General features: G+C 45.4%; 1 protein-coding gene across 6 annotated transcripts; it reads left to right on the top strand.

Moving 5' to 3' along the window:
* The first annotated feature begins 115 nt into the window (after positions 1–115).
* USP49 (ubiquitin specific peptidase 49) lies at positions 116–20,590 on the top strand. 6 transcript variants are annotated; one of them, XM_085526926.1, is made up of 9 exons: positions 116–162; positions 7,133–7,216; positions 9,608–9,856; positions 10,793–10,937; positions 11,870–13,280; positions 14,597–14,801; positions 15,383–15,491; positions 15,728–15,782; positions 16,763–20,590. In XM_085526926.1, the coding sequence occupies exons 5-9, from the start codon at positions 11,898–11,900 to the stop codon at positions 16,793–16,795; spliced, it is 1,785 nt and encodes a 594-aa protein (XP_085383052.1). In that variant the 5' UTR covers positions 116–162; positions 7,133–7,216; positions 9,608–9,856; positions 10,793–10,937; positions 11,870–11,897; the 3' UTR covers positions 16,796–20,590. The 6 variants fall into 6 exon arrangements, with proteins under 6 accessions (XP_085383052.1, XP_032305209.1, XP_015740684.1 ...); XM_032449318.2 differs by lacking the exon at positions 9,608–9,856; XM_015885198.3 differs by lacking the exon at positions 9,608–9,856 and having other exon boundaries at positions 15,728–15,933; positions 16,763–20,327.
* The last annotated feature ends 228 nt before the right edge of the window (positions 20,591–20,818 follow it).

Raw genomic sequence — 20,818 nt, 5'->3', positions numbered from 1 at the left:
TGGGGAACGGGGAGAGGGGCGGGGCGAGCGCGTTGTGTGGCGCGCCCTCCGACCAATGGCGGTGAGGGGCGGGGCGCGGCGGGCGGCCAATGGGCGGGGAGGGGGCGTGTCCCGCGGCGCGGCGGGGTCTCCCGGCGGTGACAGCTCGTGTCGGTGATGGCGGTAAATAAAGGGAGCGGGGGGGGGGGGGGGGGGAACCACGGGGCTGTGGGAGGGTCCGACCCACACACGGTGCCCGGTGCGCTGCGGGGGGCGGGAACTGCGGGACGGGCCGGAACACGGCGGGGGGGGCAACGGGGGGGTGTTACCTGCTGTGGGGAACCGGGAATGAGGGCAGGAACCGGCCGGGGGGCGAGAGGCCTTTGTGTGAGGGGGGGAATAGAGCGGACAGGGAACAGGGAACAGAGAACTTTGTGTGTGAGGGGGGGTGAGAGAGTGTGGGGGGGTGAGGGGGGTATGGGGGGATGTGAGGGGTACGGGGGCTATGGGGGATATGGGGTGTAGGGGGGCGGCGTTGCCTCGTGTTGCCGGCCGTCTCGCTGGGCCCGCGGGGTCGGGGCCGCCAAGATCCCGGCTCAGTTCGGTCCCGCTGAGGCTCCGCTCCCCGCCTCGGAGCTGCTGCCCGTCGGGTCGGGTCGGTTCCGGGCCCTGGGCCGGGCTCGCTGCGCTGTTGCCGGTACCGCAGCGCTCGGACACTCGTTTCCCCGCGTGTCTCTTGGTGTGAGGGCGGTTCTGACAGCGCCGCGTTCGGGGCCTTTTGCTGTTGCCCAAGTTGTGTTTGTTCCCAGTTGACGCTCTTTATCCAGCAGCAGCGCGTTGTAATCGGGGCTTTATTCGGCTGTTGCGCATCCACAGGTCGTTGCTTTAGAGTTAAAGGTCGTTGCAGCGGTTGCGGAGCTGCCGACACACCGGGCTGAGCCCCGCGATGTGCTCAGCAGCTCCCGGGAGAACAAAGTCCCGCTCAGCCGGGGCCGTTGGTGCCGCTCGGGGGTGGCAGCTCGGAGCGGCTCCTGCTGCAGCTCCTCGTCATCTCACGTTTGGGGTTCAGAACTTGCTTGTTGTCCTTCCCTGGCCGTGTCTGGCCGCTGACTTTGCTTCCTTCCTTGCTAAAATGCACTTCGTTGCTGGCTGCTTCCTTTAAATGGTTGGTTGGTTCTCAGCACTTACGGAGGAGCTACAAGTACTTTGGTGGTGGCAGAAGCGCCGTGTTACAGAATCCATCTTGTAAGGTCTTATTTTAATCAGCTTCAGGGCTTCTTTCGGTAGTGCTGCGTCCTTCCCCCCTCTGTCCTCCTCTCCCCTCTGCTTTGATATCCATTTCTATGCTGAATGTCTTAGGACCTCTGCTAGAACTTTAGCGTAGCTGTGTTCTCACCATCAGAGGAGCTTCACTGGTACATTCAGATCAGCTGGAGATGGAACTGCTTGAGGATTCGGCTTCTGTCGCACAAGACATGCAGACACAAATTCTTTCACGTGCACTTTTGGTTTGAGGAAGCACGTGAAGGTTTCTGAAGCTGCCCTGAGTCAGAGCAGAACTCAGGGCTTCTGTCTTCAAGCTGTTCGATAGAAAGGAACAGAGAGATGCTGAGATCAGTGGTTTGAGAAATCTCACCCGTAACGCCATTGAGATTAAATGGGAGAAAAAGGTGAGTCCCATAGTAACAGCTTTGAGCTTGTTGTGCTGTGAAGGTCTTGCTGCCTGGGAGCTGAATGCTGAGAGTTCTGTGAGAACTTTGGTGCAGCGCCGCTGTGGTTTTCACCCTGATTTTCCATCAGTGCTTTGGGTTGGGGCTCTGGGGGTGGTTGGGTTTTTTTTCCCCTCCCTATTGTGGGGATTGAAACCTCCAGAGCCGCTCTGGTCTCATGTTAATTGCTGTGTGTGTGAACTCTGCACCTTCCCTGAGCGCTTCAGCACAAGCAGCAGAGCTGAGCTGGGCAGCACGAACCCCCCACGGCTCCCTTCAGTGGAACACCATCCTCGTTAGCACGAAGCCCTTAATGAACAATTGCTTTGGAGCACATGAGCTGTGCTAAGCAATTTCAATGCATATGTATATTTAAGTGGGAAATCGGTATATTCCCAACATCCAGCACATAAACCAGAATGTGCTGCTTGTTTCTTCCTGCTTGTGTGCACCGCTGCCGCTCTCCACTTCTGAGATCAAAGATGGCTCTGGTGATGCTGCTGAGCCGTGCACAGCTTTGCCACCACTGGCAGTTATGGCCCCAGTGTGCAGACAGCAGCACAAACAGCCCCTGCACTGAGGGACAGGAGGCAGAAACCCAGGCTGAGTTCTGAGCGTCATCAAGGAGTGATTCCTCCGTGGTCTAAAGCAAGTTTGTGGTATGTCTGCAGCGAGTGGTTCCTATTGCAGCATACTGAGCACAATGCAAATTAAAATGCTCTTTATTGCACTGTTTTCTGCTGCTTTTGAAGGATCTCCCTCTACCCCCCCCCCATGCTGTTGCAAAGTGATTTAGTACCATAGGTAGAAACAAAGAAAACTTGGCTGCTTTGTGTTAAGTGTTGTTAATTAGCTGACAGTAATGAGCTGATGTTAACTGTTACACCTCCAGTGCACGACAAAGATGGGTTTGAAGCCAGCAGACTTGGGTGGAAGGGATGCTTCAAAAGGAAGCTCACAAGGCAAGTTCCTGCAGTCGGGCAGCTCCATTGCTATGCTGCCCTTTTTGGAAGCACCCTGAGAAAGCAGCAGCACAACATGGGCAGCTGGCTGTTACTGAGGCCCTTTCCTTGTCCCACTGCTTTGCTGTGTGGTTCAGCTGCGTTTTCAGGTGAAGAACATTGGAATATGTGGATGTGAGGGCTCAAAGTTGTTATGAGCACATTTGAAATGTATCTTGTGTAACACGGTGCTGGTGACAAATGTGTGGTCACAATACAGAGATGTGTTTTCAAAAGGCTGCTTAACTAAGGGAAAAAAAGCACATCTGCAGGCAGATTGGAACTGCTAAATAACACACTCCATTTATTTCTTATGGCACACCTCAGTGTGCAGTATATATCACAAACCCTTTTACACCCCTAACTAAGTGTACTGGGAAAGAAACTTTCTTTTTTTTTTTGCTGTGTGAACCCAGTGCTGGATTTGAAAGAACCAGTTTAATGGAGAAAAGCTTCAGTGCATTGATGTTCTTTTCAGTCAAACCATGGAAGATCAAGCCAAGAGTTATGGGCCGCAGCTGCGTTCCTCCATTGAGACCTTCTATAGGACATCAGCTGAGCTGATTAAGAAATGGTGACCACAGCTGTGTGCCCTTATTCACTCTGAAATGCAAATCCGTCCCCTTGATTGAGAAGCATTGCATTGCAACCATATTTTCCCATTCACTTTCAGTGGGCGGCTTGGATTTGGTTAAGAAATCCTGTCCTGTAATTACATTCTGCCTCTCTCTGGTGCTGTGAAAAGCCTATGAAGACAATTTGAGGTTTTGGGCTTTAAATGGAAGTGGTGAGGAAGAGGGATCTGCAGCCTGTCTGGGTGGGTGTGCAGGGGGAGAAGCACTAACAGGGTGCCTTAAGAAGGGCACTCAGTGCTGGGTTGTGTTTCTGTGCTGCTGCTTTGATCCCTGGTTTCCTGGAGGAGAGCAGTGGCTGAGCTGGGCTCCATTCAGATGATTCATGATACGCGTGCTTTCCTTTTATTCCAATAGCAGAACTGTATGTTGGATGAAATCCTTTCCTTCCTGCTGAGTGTGGGGCCGGGCTTGTCTCTCTGCTGACGCTGAAGCCAACTTCACCAACACGCTTTGGAACATCACCTTGTGTTGCACATTCAGTGTGTTCCAGCCAAATAACAGGTGCCTCGTGTGGAGAGAATCACACAGATGTGTGGCTGACCCCTAACTCAGGCATTATCCGCGTAAACATCAAAGTGTAGGTGATCAGAACAAGTAATTTGTTCATATATTGCACTTCAGGTTTGGTGTGGATGCTTCCCCCCCTCCCCTGTGTGCAGGTCTGTATAGCTCTGTCACATGGGGACCTCGTGGCTTTTTTGGCTAATTAGGGGTTTGCTTTTCTATTCGCTGTGTGGTTTTTGTTGCTTGGCTTTGGAGCTGGCAGTAGCTGGTGGATTTTGTGGGTTCCAAGTGTGGATTGGAGCAGCCCACGTGGGTCAGTGCGTGTCTGTGCAGGTGTGAAGCTGCAGCTCCTGGTGCTGGGATGGCGGCTGGATTGGGGTGAGCTGGAAGGGCCTGATGGTGAATCCTGGAGCTTGGATTGTCTGGGAAGAAAAAGAAAAGCTCATCAGCCGATGGGGATGGATTGGCAGTTGGCTTTGGGCAGGGAATGCAGGGTGCTCTGTTTGTAGCTCATCAGTGTGTGAGTGCACCATCCAAGTGCAGCATTACAGTCTCACAGGAGCGATGCCGTCAGCTTTTCCTCCCAGTGACCGTCATTAGTGGTTACTTGGACCTTTTGGTTTCTTAGGGCAACTTTTTCCTTCCTCACTGCCCCTTCCCCTGCTCCCGTCTTGGAAATGCAGAGCACAAAAGCACTGCAGTGAGGCAGCTCAATGCACCGAGCTGTCAGCTGTGCCAATTAAATGGAAGTCATCACTAAATATCAGACCAGGTGCATGGGAAGGCTGCTGCTGGCCTTGCTTGCTGTGAGGGGAGCAGGAGGAGGCCCGGTGGTGTGACCTTGCACAGGTAGCAGCTGCTCATCATGCTGCCCTGCCTGCTGGGTGTGCAGGGGAGCTGCTGGCTGGAGCTCTCAGGTGTTACATGTGCAACGTTTTGTGTACAAATAAGCCCCGCTGAAATACACACTTGATGTGTTCAGCAGAGAGGAGCTGCAGCTTCTTGCTGCGTGCCAGCGCTTTGCTTCCAGGCTCTGTAGCATCGGCCGTATCTACTGCAGCTTGAGCAATGTGCTGGGAACAAAAGCGCCGTGCTGAGCACAAAGAGCAGCTCGCTCTGGAAAGCTGCTTCTCCCCGAGGAGAACAAAGTTTGGGGTTTTTTTGTCTGTTTGTTTTTTTCACTCATGCGCCTGCACACAAACATGGAAAAAATGTGTTTTAATTGAGGATGGGGGGGTTATTCTGGGCTTAAAGCAGTATGAATTATTTCAGGGGAAGAAAATCCACATAGAACTCTGCTGCTCTTTTAAAAAAGAAAAACCACCCAAAGAAATGAAAGCAGCCAACTGTTTGTGTGCAGGGCTGGGGGAAAGAGCCCTCAGCCTGGATTTAATGATGTTTAATCATTCTTTCAGAAATACAAAGGAGGTACTAAAAGCTGTTCAGCTGAGCTTTAGAGAACTAATAGCTATAACTCAGATTCAGAAGTGATTTAGTTCCAGAGGTAAGTCTATAATCCTACCAGCCATGAGTTAATCTGTCATCAGACTAAGGCTAGAAGCAAATCTATTTAACTAAGAATAGTTAATTCACCTGAATGTGCGCCATGAGGAGGACCCTTCTCCCAGCCGTGACTGTCTGGCAGGGGATGACGATAGCTGCTGTTTGTCAAAGGCAGACAGAAAAACTCCATTGGGATTTTGTGCTGTGGAGTCTGAGCATTTCTGGTTCCTTTCGGATGCCGCAGAAATGAGCGAGTCCCTGAATGTGAGGGATGGTCTCCTGGTTATTGTGAGGTTGGAAGGTTCTAAGAACGGCTTTTTGGGATGGTAGTGTCCAAACCAAACCCACCTTTCCCTCTTGCCTTTTCTTCTTGTCCTTTCGTTGTTTCACCTCATAACAAATTGATATGATGGCCTCTGACCTCAGAGTAAGATAATGTACTGAAATAACAGATGCTGGCGAATTGGGCCTCGGCTGATCTTAAATTCTGTGAGAAGATTACCAGTCTGATAGTTTGCAAATCAGGTTCTTGTTCCCTTATTCTGCCATGGGAGAGTAATGGTGCTGCTCCTCAGACATTGCCTGCTGCCCAATGGCTTCAGCCAGTTCAAGACTCATAGCACACGCACGAGGCACAATCCCATTAGGAAGGGGCACAAAAAGCTTGAAACCCTTCGTTATTTCTGTCTTGTTTTAACCTCCGTTGTTTGGATGTCTCAAAGTGGAGCCCCACAAAATGTGGCTGTGGAATGCTGTACTTCTATTTAATGCTATTTGCCTATTCATTACGGCCGTGGAGATAATAAGCCACAGCCTGCTGGGGTTGTCTTGTTCTTTATTGCTTCAGTAGATGGCACTGACATGTTCATTTGACTGATTGCTTTCTGTGTTGTATCAGCTGCGATGTTGTTTTAGATTAGTTAATAGTCTGTCTAAGATTTTGCCAAGATGAATAGGAATTGGAACGGGGGGAGGAAGAGCAGCGGAGGACTACCCATAACTTACAAGTATTCACTGCCCGCTGTTATCCGTCTTTGTGTCTATCACAAAGAGATTCTCGAAGGGACTGTTAGTCTGAATGCGAGGGCTGCTCCATTGATCTCTGCTGCAGCCGTGGGGTTCATGTGTGAGCAGTGCCAAGAGAATTCTCGGATGTGCTGGGGCTGTAAAACTTCACTGTGTACCTGCAGGACAGCGCTGGGCTCTGCTTTGCTTTGTTGGCGCTGGGTGTGTTTTGCACCAACAACTGTCAGGTTTTGTGACAGATGGGGGGAACGGAGCGAGGTGCACAGGTCAGGATGCAGCCTGCTCTGACCTTGTTAATAAAGCTCTTTGCCTGCGGTGGGAAATTGATTGTGCTGATATTATTGTGAAGGTGGGCAGAATTTGGGTAGAATTTTCCCTATAAAAGCTCTAATGCGGTTCTGAAGTATTTGTAAAATATAATGTCTGAACTACTACTATTGTAATGACTATCAACCTCAATTCTGAATGTATTGCTTACATCAGAGCGGGACCAATGTGATATACACAGTGTATTAACTTCATGGTCAAGAGAAATAATGGCTTCTGCTTTCTGGAAGCAAACAAAACAAACAGGGCAGCTTTTTTGACTGTGCTGTTGCAGGCTGTGATGAAAAGGAGTGCTAAGGTGGGGAAAGAGGGCACACGGGAGAATGGCTGTTTGTCTGTCTCCTGTTTCCTGCCTTGTTAGGCCACGTTACAAGTTAACAGCGCTCGTTTTGCTTCTTTAACTTGGTTAGTTATTCAGTCATAACGTTCCTCGTTTGTTTGTGTGCAGGTCCTGCCCTGTGGATTCGTAAGCACATGCTTTGTCTGTCTGAGCAGCATCACTGAACGTCCGTCCTTGCTGAGCTGGTCAATGGTAAGTCAAGGCAGCAGGAGCACTGCTCATTTTACATCAATTATAACTCTATTTTGCTTTTTTTCCCCCACAATTTTTAGTGTTTTTTACAGGAGTGATGTTCAGGGACAAACATGTACCAAATTCAAACTGCTCTGCTGTGCCACTCTGATGCTGTCAGCAATTAAGGAAATGGAATTAACTGTAAATTCATGGGGTCTATGAAGCTGGTTGCCTGGCTCATAAAGTGAAATTATTATTTGATACTGGGCAGCTGGCATCTACGGCCAGAGTCTCCTAATGCAAAACATTTTTCATGTTTTATTCTGATAATTCAACCTGTGTGTCTTTGCTGCAATTGCTTTGGGCTCACACAGATGTAACACCCAGTGGAATTGAGGCACTGCCTCTTGGCCTTGTTGACTGTTTCACTAAGAGTAGAGGAAATATTGTGGGTGGTTTTAAAGCAGAGCGCCTCTTTTATACAGTATATCTGTCTTGTGTTTCCCAGCTTGTATTTTTTTCTTCCTGTTTGATTTAAGGTGACTGTAAAGAATAAACATCTATCTTAAACCCGAGTTTGAGATGTGATCCTACTATGAAAAATAGCAGGGGTGCTGGGGGCATTCCCTGAGATCACAGTCACTTAGTTTTGTTCATCTCTGGCACTTGGACAGGAAGCAGTGTGTATTTGGCTTAATAAGAACATTCATTTCATCTTCTAATATTTTCTCTTAAATATTCATTTTTAAAATATTTCACATTTTGAAAGCTCTTTCATTACAATTTGTCTGGCTGAGGAGTTTAAACAGCAGCGCAAATTGTCTGGTTCCTGAAGAGGACTCTGAAATGCTTTGGGAACTGAAGGAATTAATCTTCTCTTTGCCTTCTTGTGATAACTTTCAAACCATAAATTGCCAGTTACGTTCCTAGTGAATGCTAAACTGTATTTGGTTGAAGGGAGTCTTTATTAGGAATGTTTTCTCATTGTTGCTCCTTTCCTGGGAAAGCTTTGAGTGCTGAATGGAATACGGCTTTAACTATTTCTGTGATGAACATTCCCAGGAGAGGAAAGAATGAATGAATTTAAGGATCATTGAGCCTGAGCTTCTCACCTGTCTTTGAAGGATGACTTCCAGACTGCAGTGAAGGATTTGGTGTTGGTGTTCCAGGCTTCTATTTATCCTGGATCCATTGGACAAATGGATGGTGTGTCTGATTTCCACACCATTCGTGACCCAAAACCTTTTCTGTTCTATGAGCATTTGTATAGAAAAAGAAAGTAGTGAACGTCAACAGATCTGTACAGATGTCTTCAATCAGTTTCCAAATGTGTAACAACGGTACAAAGGAAAATAATAAAGTCCTGTGTTTTATCTTAACACTCCTTCAGTGTTAAAATTGGCTTTGCTGCATTTGATTATTGAGATTCTTATAGGATCTTGCCTTAAGTTTTCCCAGGATTGAGCCACACAGGTAAAGAAAGCAGAGTCTGACTTTGTGCTTAAAGACTGGAACTAATTTGCAAAGTAAAAACCTTTCAGGCTGTCTCTAGAACATTCCTGGTAGGCCGTTAAGGGCTGCTTGATTGTATGCAATGCCTCCAATATTCTCAGGCTTCACCCCCCCCCATCTTGTGCAACAGCACACAGGTTCTAACTCATCTTCCTGTTTTCCTCTTATCATTGCTTTTTAATTTCCCCTGCCAGTTTGTTGTCTTTATTCTCTCTGGTAGTTTGTTTACCTACATGAAGCAGAGGAACAAATTTAGTCCTTAATTTGCCCTTAATTATCTGCGTGTGCCTTTCCCTGACTTTACTCAGTTGGTTGGTGGTGTGGTTGGTTTCCTTGCAGCCTGTTACCCAGCTGAAACTAGCAACATATCTGTTTTTTGGTGATTTTTTTTTGCCGCCCCTTGGAAATTGAGAATGAGTGCAGTGTTCTTTGAAAATATTGAGTCCTGAGACCTCGCAGAGCTGGTGAGTGTCTGTGTTTGGCAGCTGCTTCATCTGTCTCTAAAAAACATCATTCAGAAAGCCCATCTTTTCTTTTCTGGTACAAAAACTGGATGTGCTGGTGAGACTCAAGGGTTAAATTCCCAACACTGTCGCATATGGCAGTGAACAGAATCACAGATGTTGATGATACAACATAATTAGTATTCTTTTATGTAAATGAAGGCTGTCAATGTTACCATAGTGTCTATACTCTTTCAAGCTGGAATCTATGCGATGCCACTTGGTCTCTCCAAGACTAGACAGGATTATTCCACAATTTTCTATCAGGAATTGAGTGGAAAAATAAAGAAAAGGGAAAGGAGGGAAGAAGGGGAGAGGAAGGTGAGAAGGAACGTCTCGGTTTGGAAGGAGGAGCCCAAAGCTGCCCTTTTGTTTACTGTAGGATTTCCAAAAGTGTCTTTTCAGGTCCTGGAATTTGTGAGAGAACGAATCTGTGAGCTGCTTTGGAGGGACAGCTGAAGTGGTTCAGGCACCGCAGAGTTGCTGCATTGGAATTAATTCTGAAGTGGCCGCTTGTGCTTTAATCTGAAGTAGAGGAGAGTTAAAAAATAAAAGGCCTTTGTGGTACATAGCTTCATTTGTCTTTTTCTTTAGCAGATTTGGTCTTTAGCAGCAGCATCACTGGAAAAAGACTGCAATTGAGGTAAATGTGCATCATTTTAGGTCCCCCAAAAATAAGTCATCTTAGCCTGGTCGGGCAGGTTTTCTATGTACCACTCACAGGTGATTGTTATTTATTCCATGGCTTTCAGAAAGTGCTGTTTCCTTTGTTATATTAAACCCTGTCCCTCAGAAGGTGATTTTTTATTTTTTTAAAACTAAGCATTCTCTCCGCCAGATCTGACACCATCTGTGACATCTGTAACCACCTTGTGTTTGTTATTGCTGTCCCTCCTCTCAGTACTGTGCATATTGCAGTTCTGTAGCCACAGAGGCATAAACAAGCTAATTTAGTCTCTCTTGGATTATTACAACAGATACTTTTTTTTCCCCAATCTTTTTTGCCTTTGGCAAACTGCAGGTTTTTCCAATCTGTCTTTCCCGTGTAGTTCTTGTTTTGTTGCAGTTCACTCTTGAAAACCATTCATTACTTCATTTCTGGTTTTGTTTGACAAATCATCCAGAGATGAAATTTAACTCAGGAAAGATTCCATCCCCCCCACTGCTCTCCCTCCTCCTACTTTCACAAAGTCACCAAAGCAGCCAAAATTGAAGCCATCACAGGAGGTGCACGTTTTTGTTCCATGTTTTTGCTCAGATTTTTCCTCTGCCATATGTTGGGTCACCCACTACAAAAGGCTGACGACGAAGAGGCTACATGTGATCAGCAGATTTATAGATGATCAGAAATGAAAACAGAAAAACAAAATTCCTGAGGGCCTCTTCCATGTGAAATTTCTTAACATCTGCATGCTTGGGTTCCTAAGTGCATTCGTGCTCGGACTTCCAGATAACTCTGTTCTCTGGGATAAACGTGTTCTCTGCAGTAGCTCTTATGCTGAGGGGATTAATTCTGTTCAAAGCAGCCTCGCTGGCTTTCATAGTTTATGTGCATCATGAGAATATTCTCTCTCTCCAGGGCTTTGAAGCTGCGCTTCCTTAGAATGAAGACTTAAGTAGTAATTAAATTCTCGAAGAACCGCCAGGACTCCTTTGAATGAAATGGGGATGTTCCAGGCTCTGAGCATTGCGTTGGGGAGGAAGGAATGTTTCAACGTGACTCAGTGAGTACTGTGTGCGAGTGAGTGGGGCTGGGTGCTGCTTTGGTGCTCCGGTCGCTTTCAGTTGTGATGGGACGTCAGACTGCACAAAGCACCATTGCCGTGCTGGGAGCTCTGCTTTGCTGCTTTGCCTGTGCTCCTCGTAAGACTGAATCTCTCTTATAAAACACAGAGGACATGGAGTGAAAGCTTTTTCACAGTACAGCTATGGTTGTGATACCCAGTTTTGAATTCTCTTCTGATACAATATATTAATTTAGTAAATCAGCTTTTTCTGTTTGTGTGTTTGTGCACAAATTTACTTGTGCAGCCATTCTGTTAGGTAATCCGTTACTGTAACAAGTTGTTACATATTCCATCTTTTGCCTGTGCTTATTAGTTTTAAGCATTAAAATATTTTGGAAAGTGAGGGGAAGTCAGAGAACTTGGAGGCAGAATGTAGAGCCTGCGGAGCTGTGGGTTGCATATAGACTGGTTCTGGATATGACGAGTGTCTGATATTTTCATGGCTTCCATGGAAAGCTGTAACCTTAGTTCGGTTTCTGATGACATGCATTGGAATTCCAAATTCATTTCATATGTATCAATTTCCAGAGGGCAGCTGAAGATCAAACGAGTGTGTGTGGACTGAATTAATCTTTTTCTCTCTGGAAGGAAGGCACGCAGTTTGAGTAGGGCGTCCTGGCAGCTGTCTGGGCCATCCTTAGCACACAGACAGTTCGGTTCTGTACAGCTGGTCAGTCCGATATTTTTTTGCTGGTAATGAAAACTTCATTTAAAGAAGTTGTGCATGAAAATGATGTAGTTGGTTGAAGGAAAGCTGAGTGGAATGATGCAACATCTGTATATTTGTAGGTCTTTACATCTGGTACAAAAGAGATCGTTTGAGATGTGTTGTGGCTCTGAGATTTATTTCTTTCTTTTTGCCTTACAAGGTCAAAGCAGCGAAGACTTCTGTAAGAGATGGATAGATGCAAACATGTTGGGCGGTTACGACTCGCCCAGGACCATTCTATCCTGAACCCGCAGAAGTGGCACTGCATGGACTGCCAGACGACTGAATCAATCTGGGCTTGTCTGAAGTGCTCCCATGTCGCCTGTGGGAGGTACATGGAAGAGCATGCACTTAAACACTTTGAAGAAACCAGACATCCACTGGCAATGGAAGTTAATGATCTGTATGTATTTTGTTACCTTTGTGAAGATTATGTCTTGAACGATAACCCGGAGGGTGACTTGAAATTGCTGAGAAGTTCTCTGTCAGCAATTAGAAGTAAAAAACATGATCCGTCAACAAGAAGTGGGAGGACGTTGCGATCCATGAGTTTGGGAGAGGATGTGTGCGGCCATCAGAGGACCCCTCAGGGACAATCTCAAATGCTTACAGCTCTCTGGCACAGGCGCCAGTCTTTGCTTGCCAAAGCATTGAGGACCTGGTTTGGTAAGAGCTCCAGAGGGCAGCTGAAGTTAAAACAAAAGAAACAGATGGAGGAATTGGAGAAGAAGAAGGAGGCAGCTCGGCAGCGACGGCAGGAGATGAAGAGACAGCTTCTGGAGGAGCTGGCAAACACTCCTCCGAGGAAGAGTGCGAGGCTGCTGTCACACGTGCACAGAGAGAACTTGATTCCAAGGAAATTCAGGGAGGTGGCGACCGCTTCCCCTACCTCAAGGCAGATGCAGAGCAGCAGATTCAATCAGTTTTATTCAATCCGACGTAAGCCTCTGATGACTCCCGGGGTGACGGGTCTAAGGAACCTGGGAAACACATGTTACATGAACTCTATTCTGCAAGTGCTGAGTCACCTCCAGAAATTTAGAGAATGTTTTTTGACGCTTGATCTCTGTGAAACAGAAGAACTCTTGGCCAAAACTGTGAACGGGAAGTCTAGGTTGCCTGGGAGGTTGGCAAATGGATCTGCTGCTAATGAGTCAGGGAGGACTGACAAAGTGGGATCGTACGGCACGCAGAGCTTGCCAGCTGGCTTAAATGGCAGCTCCTCAATAAGCAGGAGTTTAGAACTTATCCAACCCAAGGAACCGCGTTCAAAGCACATCTCCCTCTGTCACGAATTGCACACCCTCTTCAGAGTGATGTGGTCTGGCAAGTGGGCGCTTGTGTCCCCGTTTGCCATGCTGCACTCTGTGTGGAGTCTGATCCCAGCGTTCCGAGGTTACGATCAGCAGGACGCTCAGGAATTCCTATGTGAGCTGTTGGATAAAGTGCAGCAGGAGCTGGAATCAGAAGGAACAAAGCGCAGGATCCTCATCCCTTTCTCGCAGAGGAAACTCACCAAGCAGGTCCTGAAGGTGGTAAACACCATTTTTCACGGGCAGTTGCTTAGTCAGGTACGCACCTGGTTTTGCACAGAAATCAATTGGAGCTGTTAGCACCGAGAAGCAAAGGTTTTGTTCCTTCAAAAACCACCAGATACTGAGAGGAATTGATGGGGAGTGCCTTCTGAGAATGAAAACTGCTTAATTGCTGTGTAGGTTCTCAGGGTTTTCGATGCTTAACATATGTTTCTGCAGCAGCTAAAAGCACCCACAGTGTCACACTGCTTGGTCTCATATTCCTGTGCCATTGCCTTGTCTGGGACACATTGTGCTCACAAAGCTGACCCTGCAAGCACAGTGTGTCTGAAAGTTCTCAACCACTTTTGCTTTTCAGGAGAAATGAATGTGTGCAAAACTTGATGCTTCAGGGCTTGCAAGGTCAGACCGCGAGGCACATTATGTAGGTGCGATCTCATTAGTATTTATGCAGTCTTTTCTAGTGCCAGTCTTCCTAAGCTTACCACTCATAAGAACTTCCGTGCACATTAAATATTGAAAGGTGTATTTTTCAAGTTAAAGCTTTTGTTTTTTTAGGGAAGATGCTTGAAGTCGTGCTTCATCTGAATCATCTTTGCTTTGCATGAAATTCTTGTGTGGTTCTTAACCAAACATTCTTTGTTCAGCTCTGTCTCTTGGCTCTGGAGTTGTGTTGTATCCAAGGTCAGTGTTTCTAGGTGGACTCTGTTAACGGTGTGAAGATGTTCATAGATCAGTGTAATTTATCTGTTATTACTATACGCTATAAATAACTGGATAAGCTATTTATTTAACTTACGTAACTCGGATACAGACACTGTGTTTAATTTTAACCCCTCTAAGACTTCCTTATCTACTCTGACACCACATTGAAGTCACTGATGCTTTCAGTGCATGGAGTTGGCTGGAAAGCCAGTGCCAAGCTGGGAGCTGACTTTCTGGTGGATTGCTTTCCTAAGAATGCAAAGTCTGAGTCTGCTTTCTGGTTTTGTTGCCTCTTCATCTTCTCACTTGTTGCCTCTGAGTTTAGTTGAGAATGTTTCTGCTGTTCACACTAAGAATTGTCCAGGATGACTTGAGAAAACAAGTTCTTTTGCACTGTGTCCTTTCATACTCCAGTCATGAATAATTTTTGCATGGTTAGCAGGTAAAACATGCAAGGAAAATAGAGAAACAGTGGAAGAAAGTGGCATGATAAATGCAAACGTTTACTGGTTGTGGTTCCAAACTGTTTGTTGCCCATCTGTGAAGTCATGTCGTGCCTGTGTTACACCTGTAGTGGTGAATGGAAATACCTTTCTGCGAGTGTCCATGTGCATAACTTCACCTGTGTATGAACGTTTGATTCCCAGGTCACCTGTATAACATGCAACTACAAATCCAACACAGTTGAGCCCTTCTGGGATCTTTCCCTGGAGTTTCCTGAGCGCTATCACTGTATTGAGAAAGGGATTATCCCTGTTACCCAGACAGAGTGCATGCTGACGGAAATGTTGGCCAAGTTCACAGAAACTGAAGCTCTGGAAGGGAGGATATATGCGTGCGACCAATGCAACAGTAAGTCCAGAGCTGCTACTGGCTTTGCCAGTTAGAATCACCTTGTTTTCCACATGAGGGGTTACTGCTGTATGTTTTGTCTTGAGAACCCATACATATATTGCTGTTCATGCTGTTTCCCAAAATGTTAGGGAATAATCATTCTCTTAGATGTTCTTAAAACAAAGCCAAGTACAGTTCTGATTCTCAAATAATGTTTGCAGAGTGTCAGTACAGGCAATTATGGCTTTCACCTTAACTCAGTTTTCTGTAGTTCCTTGTGAACATCAGAGTTAAATGGCTACAGAAACATTAACCAGCTGAAAACAAAACAAAGGCAAACAGCCTGCATCTAAGTGCCAAAAGCTATTGGGGGCACTGCTTGTCAGACGTGATAGAGGAGGAGCAACCCATCTGCTCCAACCTGGTGCGGTGAGATGCAGAAATCTAATTAGCAGGTACATTGCCTATTGGAAGCTCTGACAGCCACCTGTCTTCCTCATGGTGTAGTCATATGTTTGGTGTCCTGGAAAGAGTGATCACTGGGAAGAGAAACCTCCTTCTCTTTTCTTCAGTTTCTGCTTTTTTTTTTTCCCCCATAGGCAAACGCCGAAAGTCCTCTCCCAAACCTCTTGTTCTGAGCGAAGCTAAAAAGCAGTTAATGATCTACAGGCTACCTCAGGTCCTCCGACTGCACCTTAAACGATTCAGGTGAGTGGGGCAGCACGGTGAGGTGCCAGGCAGACAGATTCTGTCCTCTGGGGAAGAAGTGGTGAGCTGGCCCCTCAGCTTTACTCACATTGTGAGCAATGTGTGCCTATAAATGTTGTTGAAGGAAAACTCCTCAAACTGTGCTGCAGTGCTCCTGAGTCCATATTCCATTCCTGCAGCCCTCTGCCACTGCCCAGAAAGATTCAGAGCCTTTGATGATGCTCTTATTTTTGCAGGTGGTCTGAACGCAATCACCGTGAGAAGATTGGGGTCCATGTCCTCTTTGACCAGGTACTAAACATGGAACCTTACTGCTGCAGGGACTCTCTCTCCTCTCTTGACAAAGAGACCTTTGTCTATGACCTCTCCGCTGTGGTGATGCATCATGGTAAAGGGTTTGGCTCAGGACACTACACAGCATATTGCTACAACACAGAGGGAGGTGCGTGTGCCTTATTACAGGGAAACAAATACAAGAAATCTGTGTTTTATTCCATAGATGTAGTGTATTGTAAAGCTTCGTGATCAAGGTTGTTCAGAAACAAATTTCCTGACATTCAGTAGTTTGTTTCCCAGAGTGTGTTACTAGGAGCACGTTTTCTTTCTCCTTTATTTTATGGTGTGTGTATAAAGACCTCAGATTGCTGCTTTTTGCTTTGTGGCGCTTTGGGATGCCTTTTATTGCTCACTGTTAACAGCATGAATGCTTCATTTTCTCACGGGATGTAAGTCTGTGAAGCTAATCCAGCTGGGTCTTTTCTCAGCATCCTTGGGATGGTGAGATAAACAGAAAGTGTTTTGAAACTGGACAGGAACTATTCATGAATAACATCCTCAGGGTTGATGTGAATTTCCAGCAGTCTCTTTCTTCAACTGAATCAGCATTGATTCTGCCTTTTAACTGATGGAGAAAGAGGAACAAATTGGCTTTCTCCGGGGAATACTTATTTTCCTAATTGAGTTTTGGGCCCATTGTATGCAATTGGTTAAATCATCATTTGGTATTTGTCAACCATGTTAGCAGTACAGAAATGGTAAAATGTTTTTCGTATTAGAAACTCCTTTTGAAAGTTTCCTTATGAGAAAAGGCAGAGGGAAGTGCAGCTGATATCCTCTATCTGGACTTCAGTAGGGCCTTTGACATCGTCCTCTGCAACATCCTTCTCTCCAGATTGGAAAGATATGGATTCGATGTGTGGACAATTTAATGGAACTGGTTTAGGGGATCGTACCTAGAGTCCTAATGTCTTCTTTCTCACTTTGATTCCTAGGCTTTTGGGTCCACTGCAATGACTCCAAACTGAATGTATGTAGCGTGGAGGAGGTGTGCAAAACCCAGGCCTACATTCTATTTTACACTCAAAGAACCGTGCAGGACAAAGCAAGAATCTCAGAAAAACAACTCCAAGCTCAGGTGCTGTCCAAAAATACTGATAAAGACAGAAGACTGACGTTCTCTTGATGGGAAGCTCTATAACTCAATCAACAGTCTCTTGTTTGTTTGTTTTTGCTTTATAAACCATTGGTGTTCACATCTTTCCTATTGTAGGGAAAAGGGCTGGCTGCAGGAAGGGGATCAGATGGTGTTTGTTGCCCAGGAATGGAGAAGTGTATCAAGCTGTGCAATTCTGATGCGTAACATTGTAGTCAGAAACTTGTTTCTAAAACAACATTGTTAAACTACTCGAAGAATTTGATGCTTTGTATCGTTGGTCTCATAATTGAGTTCAGTGTTTAAGAAAGGAGCACAACCAAGAAATAGAAGCATTCAGCTGGCATCCAGAAACCTTCAGTACCTGATAAACCTCTGGAAGGAGCAGGTATAGTACCTTCCCTTTAGGATTTCTACCCAGGTATTTCTTTTATGGTTGTTGAGTAGTTGGAGCTGGCTGCCCTAAAAGCCTTTCTTGCTGAATAAGTGTTTGACATTCAACAACAGGAAGAAATGTTCCCCAGCCCTCAGCTATCTCTGTGGTACCGATTTCTTTGCCCTCAGATAAGGGCAAACAAATGGCTGGCAATTTCTGTCAACAGTTCTTTTTCTCAGTGTTACTGGGACTGGATGCACACTTGATAGTCTGTTCTCTAGGCTGAACTGAACTGGCAGCTAAATTCACTAGGAATGTAATTCTGGAAACAGTTCTGCTCTGGAGAATGTTTTTTGTTTTATTTTTTAAAACAAATTAAAAAAACCAAACACCTGTAATAGAGCAGGAACGTACCTGTGTGATCAGAGTCATATCTGTTTGCACTGGCAGCAGAAATGAAGCCTACACTGCGTGTTTCTGCTGGCATAACTCTGCTGATGGGGGTTAGAAAGAAGTGAAAACCCTGACCTGCACAGCTGTGACAGCAGAAGCAGCCACTGGGAGGCAACTTACACTGGCAAATGAGCACTTTGTTTTGTTTTCCAAGGGAATAGTGAGGAGGTAACATCACAGCAGTCAGAGTCAGAGCTAAGTGCTGTTAACTGCTCCTATAGTGGCAATGCTGACAAACTCTGGTTGTCACAGGAGGCCCAGAATGGCTGAAGGCAGTGAGGCTGTGCAGATGCAATGGGTAGAGTTTAACCTGTGAAGCTGTTATTCCTGCTGGGTCATAAAGGGAAGGAATTAAGTTAACTGTTGTATTCCTCAGTGAGTTTGAAAAACTACAGGAATGCGTCTGTCTGTGAGTATCTTAATTACAGAATATAGGGCTCTAATTGACTATTTCTGGTCAGTTCTCAGCCTTCAGTTGGACCTCAGGAATTTTTATAATTTGGGGTTTGGCTGCTCATGTTTCTTATTGTCATCAAATCTGAATATGTGACTGCAAACATACGTGTTGTATTTCAGTCTTGTTGGTTCTTTTTTTCCTCTTTCCTGAAGCAGCTATGAGTTGAGGTATGCGGTTCTTCAAACACTTGATCCCATGTTCAGGTAGGGGAGCTGGGACCATGTTTTTCTTCCCCTTCCTACTTTTATCCTGTCTGGCACTGGCCCATCAGACACAAACTGACAGCTGTGCATTATTGTTGGAGAGGGCAAAGAGGAAAATCCCCTAAACACAATTCCTCTTTTTTCACTGCTGCTACTTCACCTTTTGATTTCCTGTTCTATGGGCACTTCAGCTGCTGTTAATCACTTTAGTCATGCAGAGATGAGCAGCGCAAACAAGAAACTCCTCTTTTGTTAGAGCACAGCGCCGCTCTATGTCTCCTCTGTCCATAAAGAACCCATTTCCTCTATGTCTGAGCAACATGCCACTTTTTGAGCCTACGCAAACTGATTTTTTAGCGATGAAGGTAGTTTGAGTTTATATACTTGCTTTGTTTTGTGGGTTTTTTGTTTGTTTGTTTTTAGACTTGTTTAGAAAGTCCTAAAGGAACAAATTAAAAGGTTTTAATTCTGTTTCTGTGAATGTTGCATGGTCTGGAAAGATTTCCTGTGAATACTTGCATATGTATTTACTAGGTAGCCCTTTTTTTATGCTACTAGTAAATAAAATAGATTATAATGCTATAGGCCAGACTGAGATGCAACAGAAATGTGACCCGGCTTAATGCAGGGGAAGCTGGTCTGGCTTCAGCACAGGCAGAAGTTGACATTCATTAAAGAATGAAAATGAAATGCTTGTGGTGTTCAGATCTGTGCTGCAATCTTGGTTAGAGCAGAGTACGTGCTTTGTGAAGACTACGTGTCTCAGAAGGAAAATGAAAGGAAAAAAAATGTTCAGTGTTGCCTTCTTCATCTCAGAGGTGTGAGGGAAAATAGAACAGTCATGGTTTGCTGTGACTGCCAAATACTGTGATCGCATTCTGCAGCCCTTACTGTGCTGTTCCTGTTTGTATGAAGATTGATTGTTGTTACTGTAGTGAGTCGAGACTCTTTGCTGTGAATGCTCATCTTTTGACTGAGTGTTTTGCATTAATATTTGTATTCAGGTAGAAATATGGTTGTCATGTGAATTGACCAGATTATGGAGGGGAGTGGGAGCAGCACCGTTAGCCATGGGTACAGCTGGTTACCCAGATTGTGTAGTGTTTGCTGTTGACATCTTTTGACATTAGTGACTTCTCCATGTGACATTAGCCTCGTTGCACTGAGATGTGGAGATACTGCAGTAAGATAAATATTGCCCTGATAGGGAAGGAACGAATTATACTTCAAAGTAAACTTGCTTTTTCCAGCACTGTGAGGTTTCTGTGATATTTAGCTTTTATTTGGAAGCGATAGCGTATAGCATTTTTTTATGCTGTTTGGTTTATATTTGTCTGCTGTAGGCATCTTTATATAAGCATAGCTCAATGTCCCTGCCATGGTGGACACTGTTCTATAGTGTCTTGTTTGCCAGAAATTAGAATTGGAAATTACCTCTTTACATTAATAAGACAACATCCAACTTCCAATTACTGTGAAGCCCACTGAAGTGAATGCCTGCCCAAGGGCAGCCTGCAATGCAAGCTCTGTTCCTCCTTTAATGGTGTGGCTTGAAATCCTGCTCCAATCCAGGTGTGTATTTAGAATAATTCCAAATGTAGGCTTTACCCTTATGAGCACCTAAGCAACTGATATAACTTAACTCAGGTGTGGAGGTCGTGCTTTTGAGTCCCAGGCTCAGTGTCTGCAGGATTAGAACCTTTGTTTTGGTTGAACTGGGAGTGGAATTTGTTTCTGTACATGCAGGCACACCTGTACTGAGCTTTCAGTCACTGAACAAGAAGCCAGCTGCCTTGAGAGATGCTGAGAGCAAGTGTGAGGCTCCTGGCACTGTGCAGGTTGCTGTTTGAAGGCAAAGTAAACCACAGGGCACTTGCAGGCTGTCAGGATTGTGAGTACGCAGCCCTTTGCACAGAACTGTTCCCAGCATAACCTTATTCTCTTCAACTTGTACGTAAACTGGTGTTAATTTTGTGCTTTTAAGAATGAAGAATTTTAATGTATTCATGGCCAGGTAGGGTACAACATTGGCTGTAGTTATTGGGAAATACTTTATGCCTCTACCAAGCTAGTTGCATAAATTTGCCTTTGTTACCCCTTTACTGCCTGCATGTCCAAGTTAAACTATGCATACAGCAAAAACAGCTTCTCTGCAAAGCAATAGGGGAAAAAACAAAACAACTTTTCTTCCCTGCTATTTCTAACCAGAACAATTCTCTGGTCTGGCTTTGAAGTTGTCAATATGAAGCAGCAAACAGAATAATGTGCATTAAGTGTTTGACGTCAAACTTTCCTGGGTGGCAGTGTCACCCCCATTTCCTTAGGGGATTCCAGCCATTCTTTTTCAGTGCAGGAATGTAATTGGAAACAGTAAAAGCACAGAGTGCATCCTATGGACTCACTATC

Source organism: Coturnix japonica, chromosome 38 (assembly GCF_054131305.1).
Source record: "Coturnix japonica strain WE chromosome 38, WE-NBRP24, whole genome shotgun sequence".
Taxonomy (NCBI): Eukaryota; Metazoa; Chordata; class Aves; order Galliformes; family Phasianidae; genus Coturnix; species Coturnix japonica.
This window is presented reverse-complemented; position numbering and strand designations above follow the sequence as displayed.

Coding starts and splice junctions, on each gene's coding strand:
- USP49 (XM_015885198.3), top strand. CDS start 11,898: ATGGATAGATGCAAACATGTTGGGCGGTTACGACTCGCCCAGGACCAT. Junction 13,281..14,596: donor ACGGGCAGTTGCTTAGTCAG/GTACGCACCTGG, acceptor TTTGATTCCCAG/GTCACCTGTATAACATGCAA. Junction 14,802..15,382: donor TGCGTGCGACCAATGCAACA/GTAAGTCCAGAG, acceptor TTTCCCCCATAG/GCAAACGCCGAAAGTCCTCT.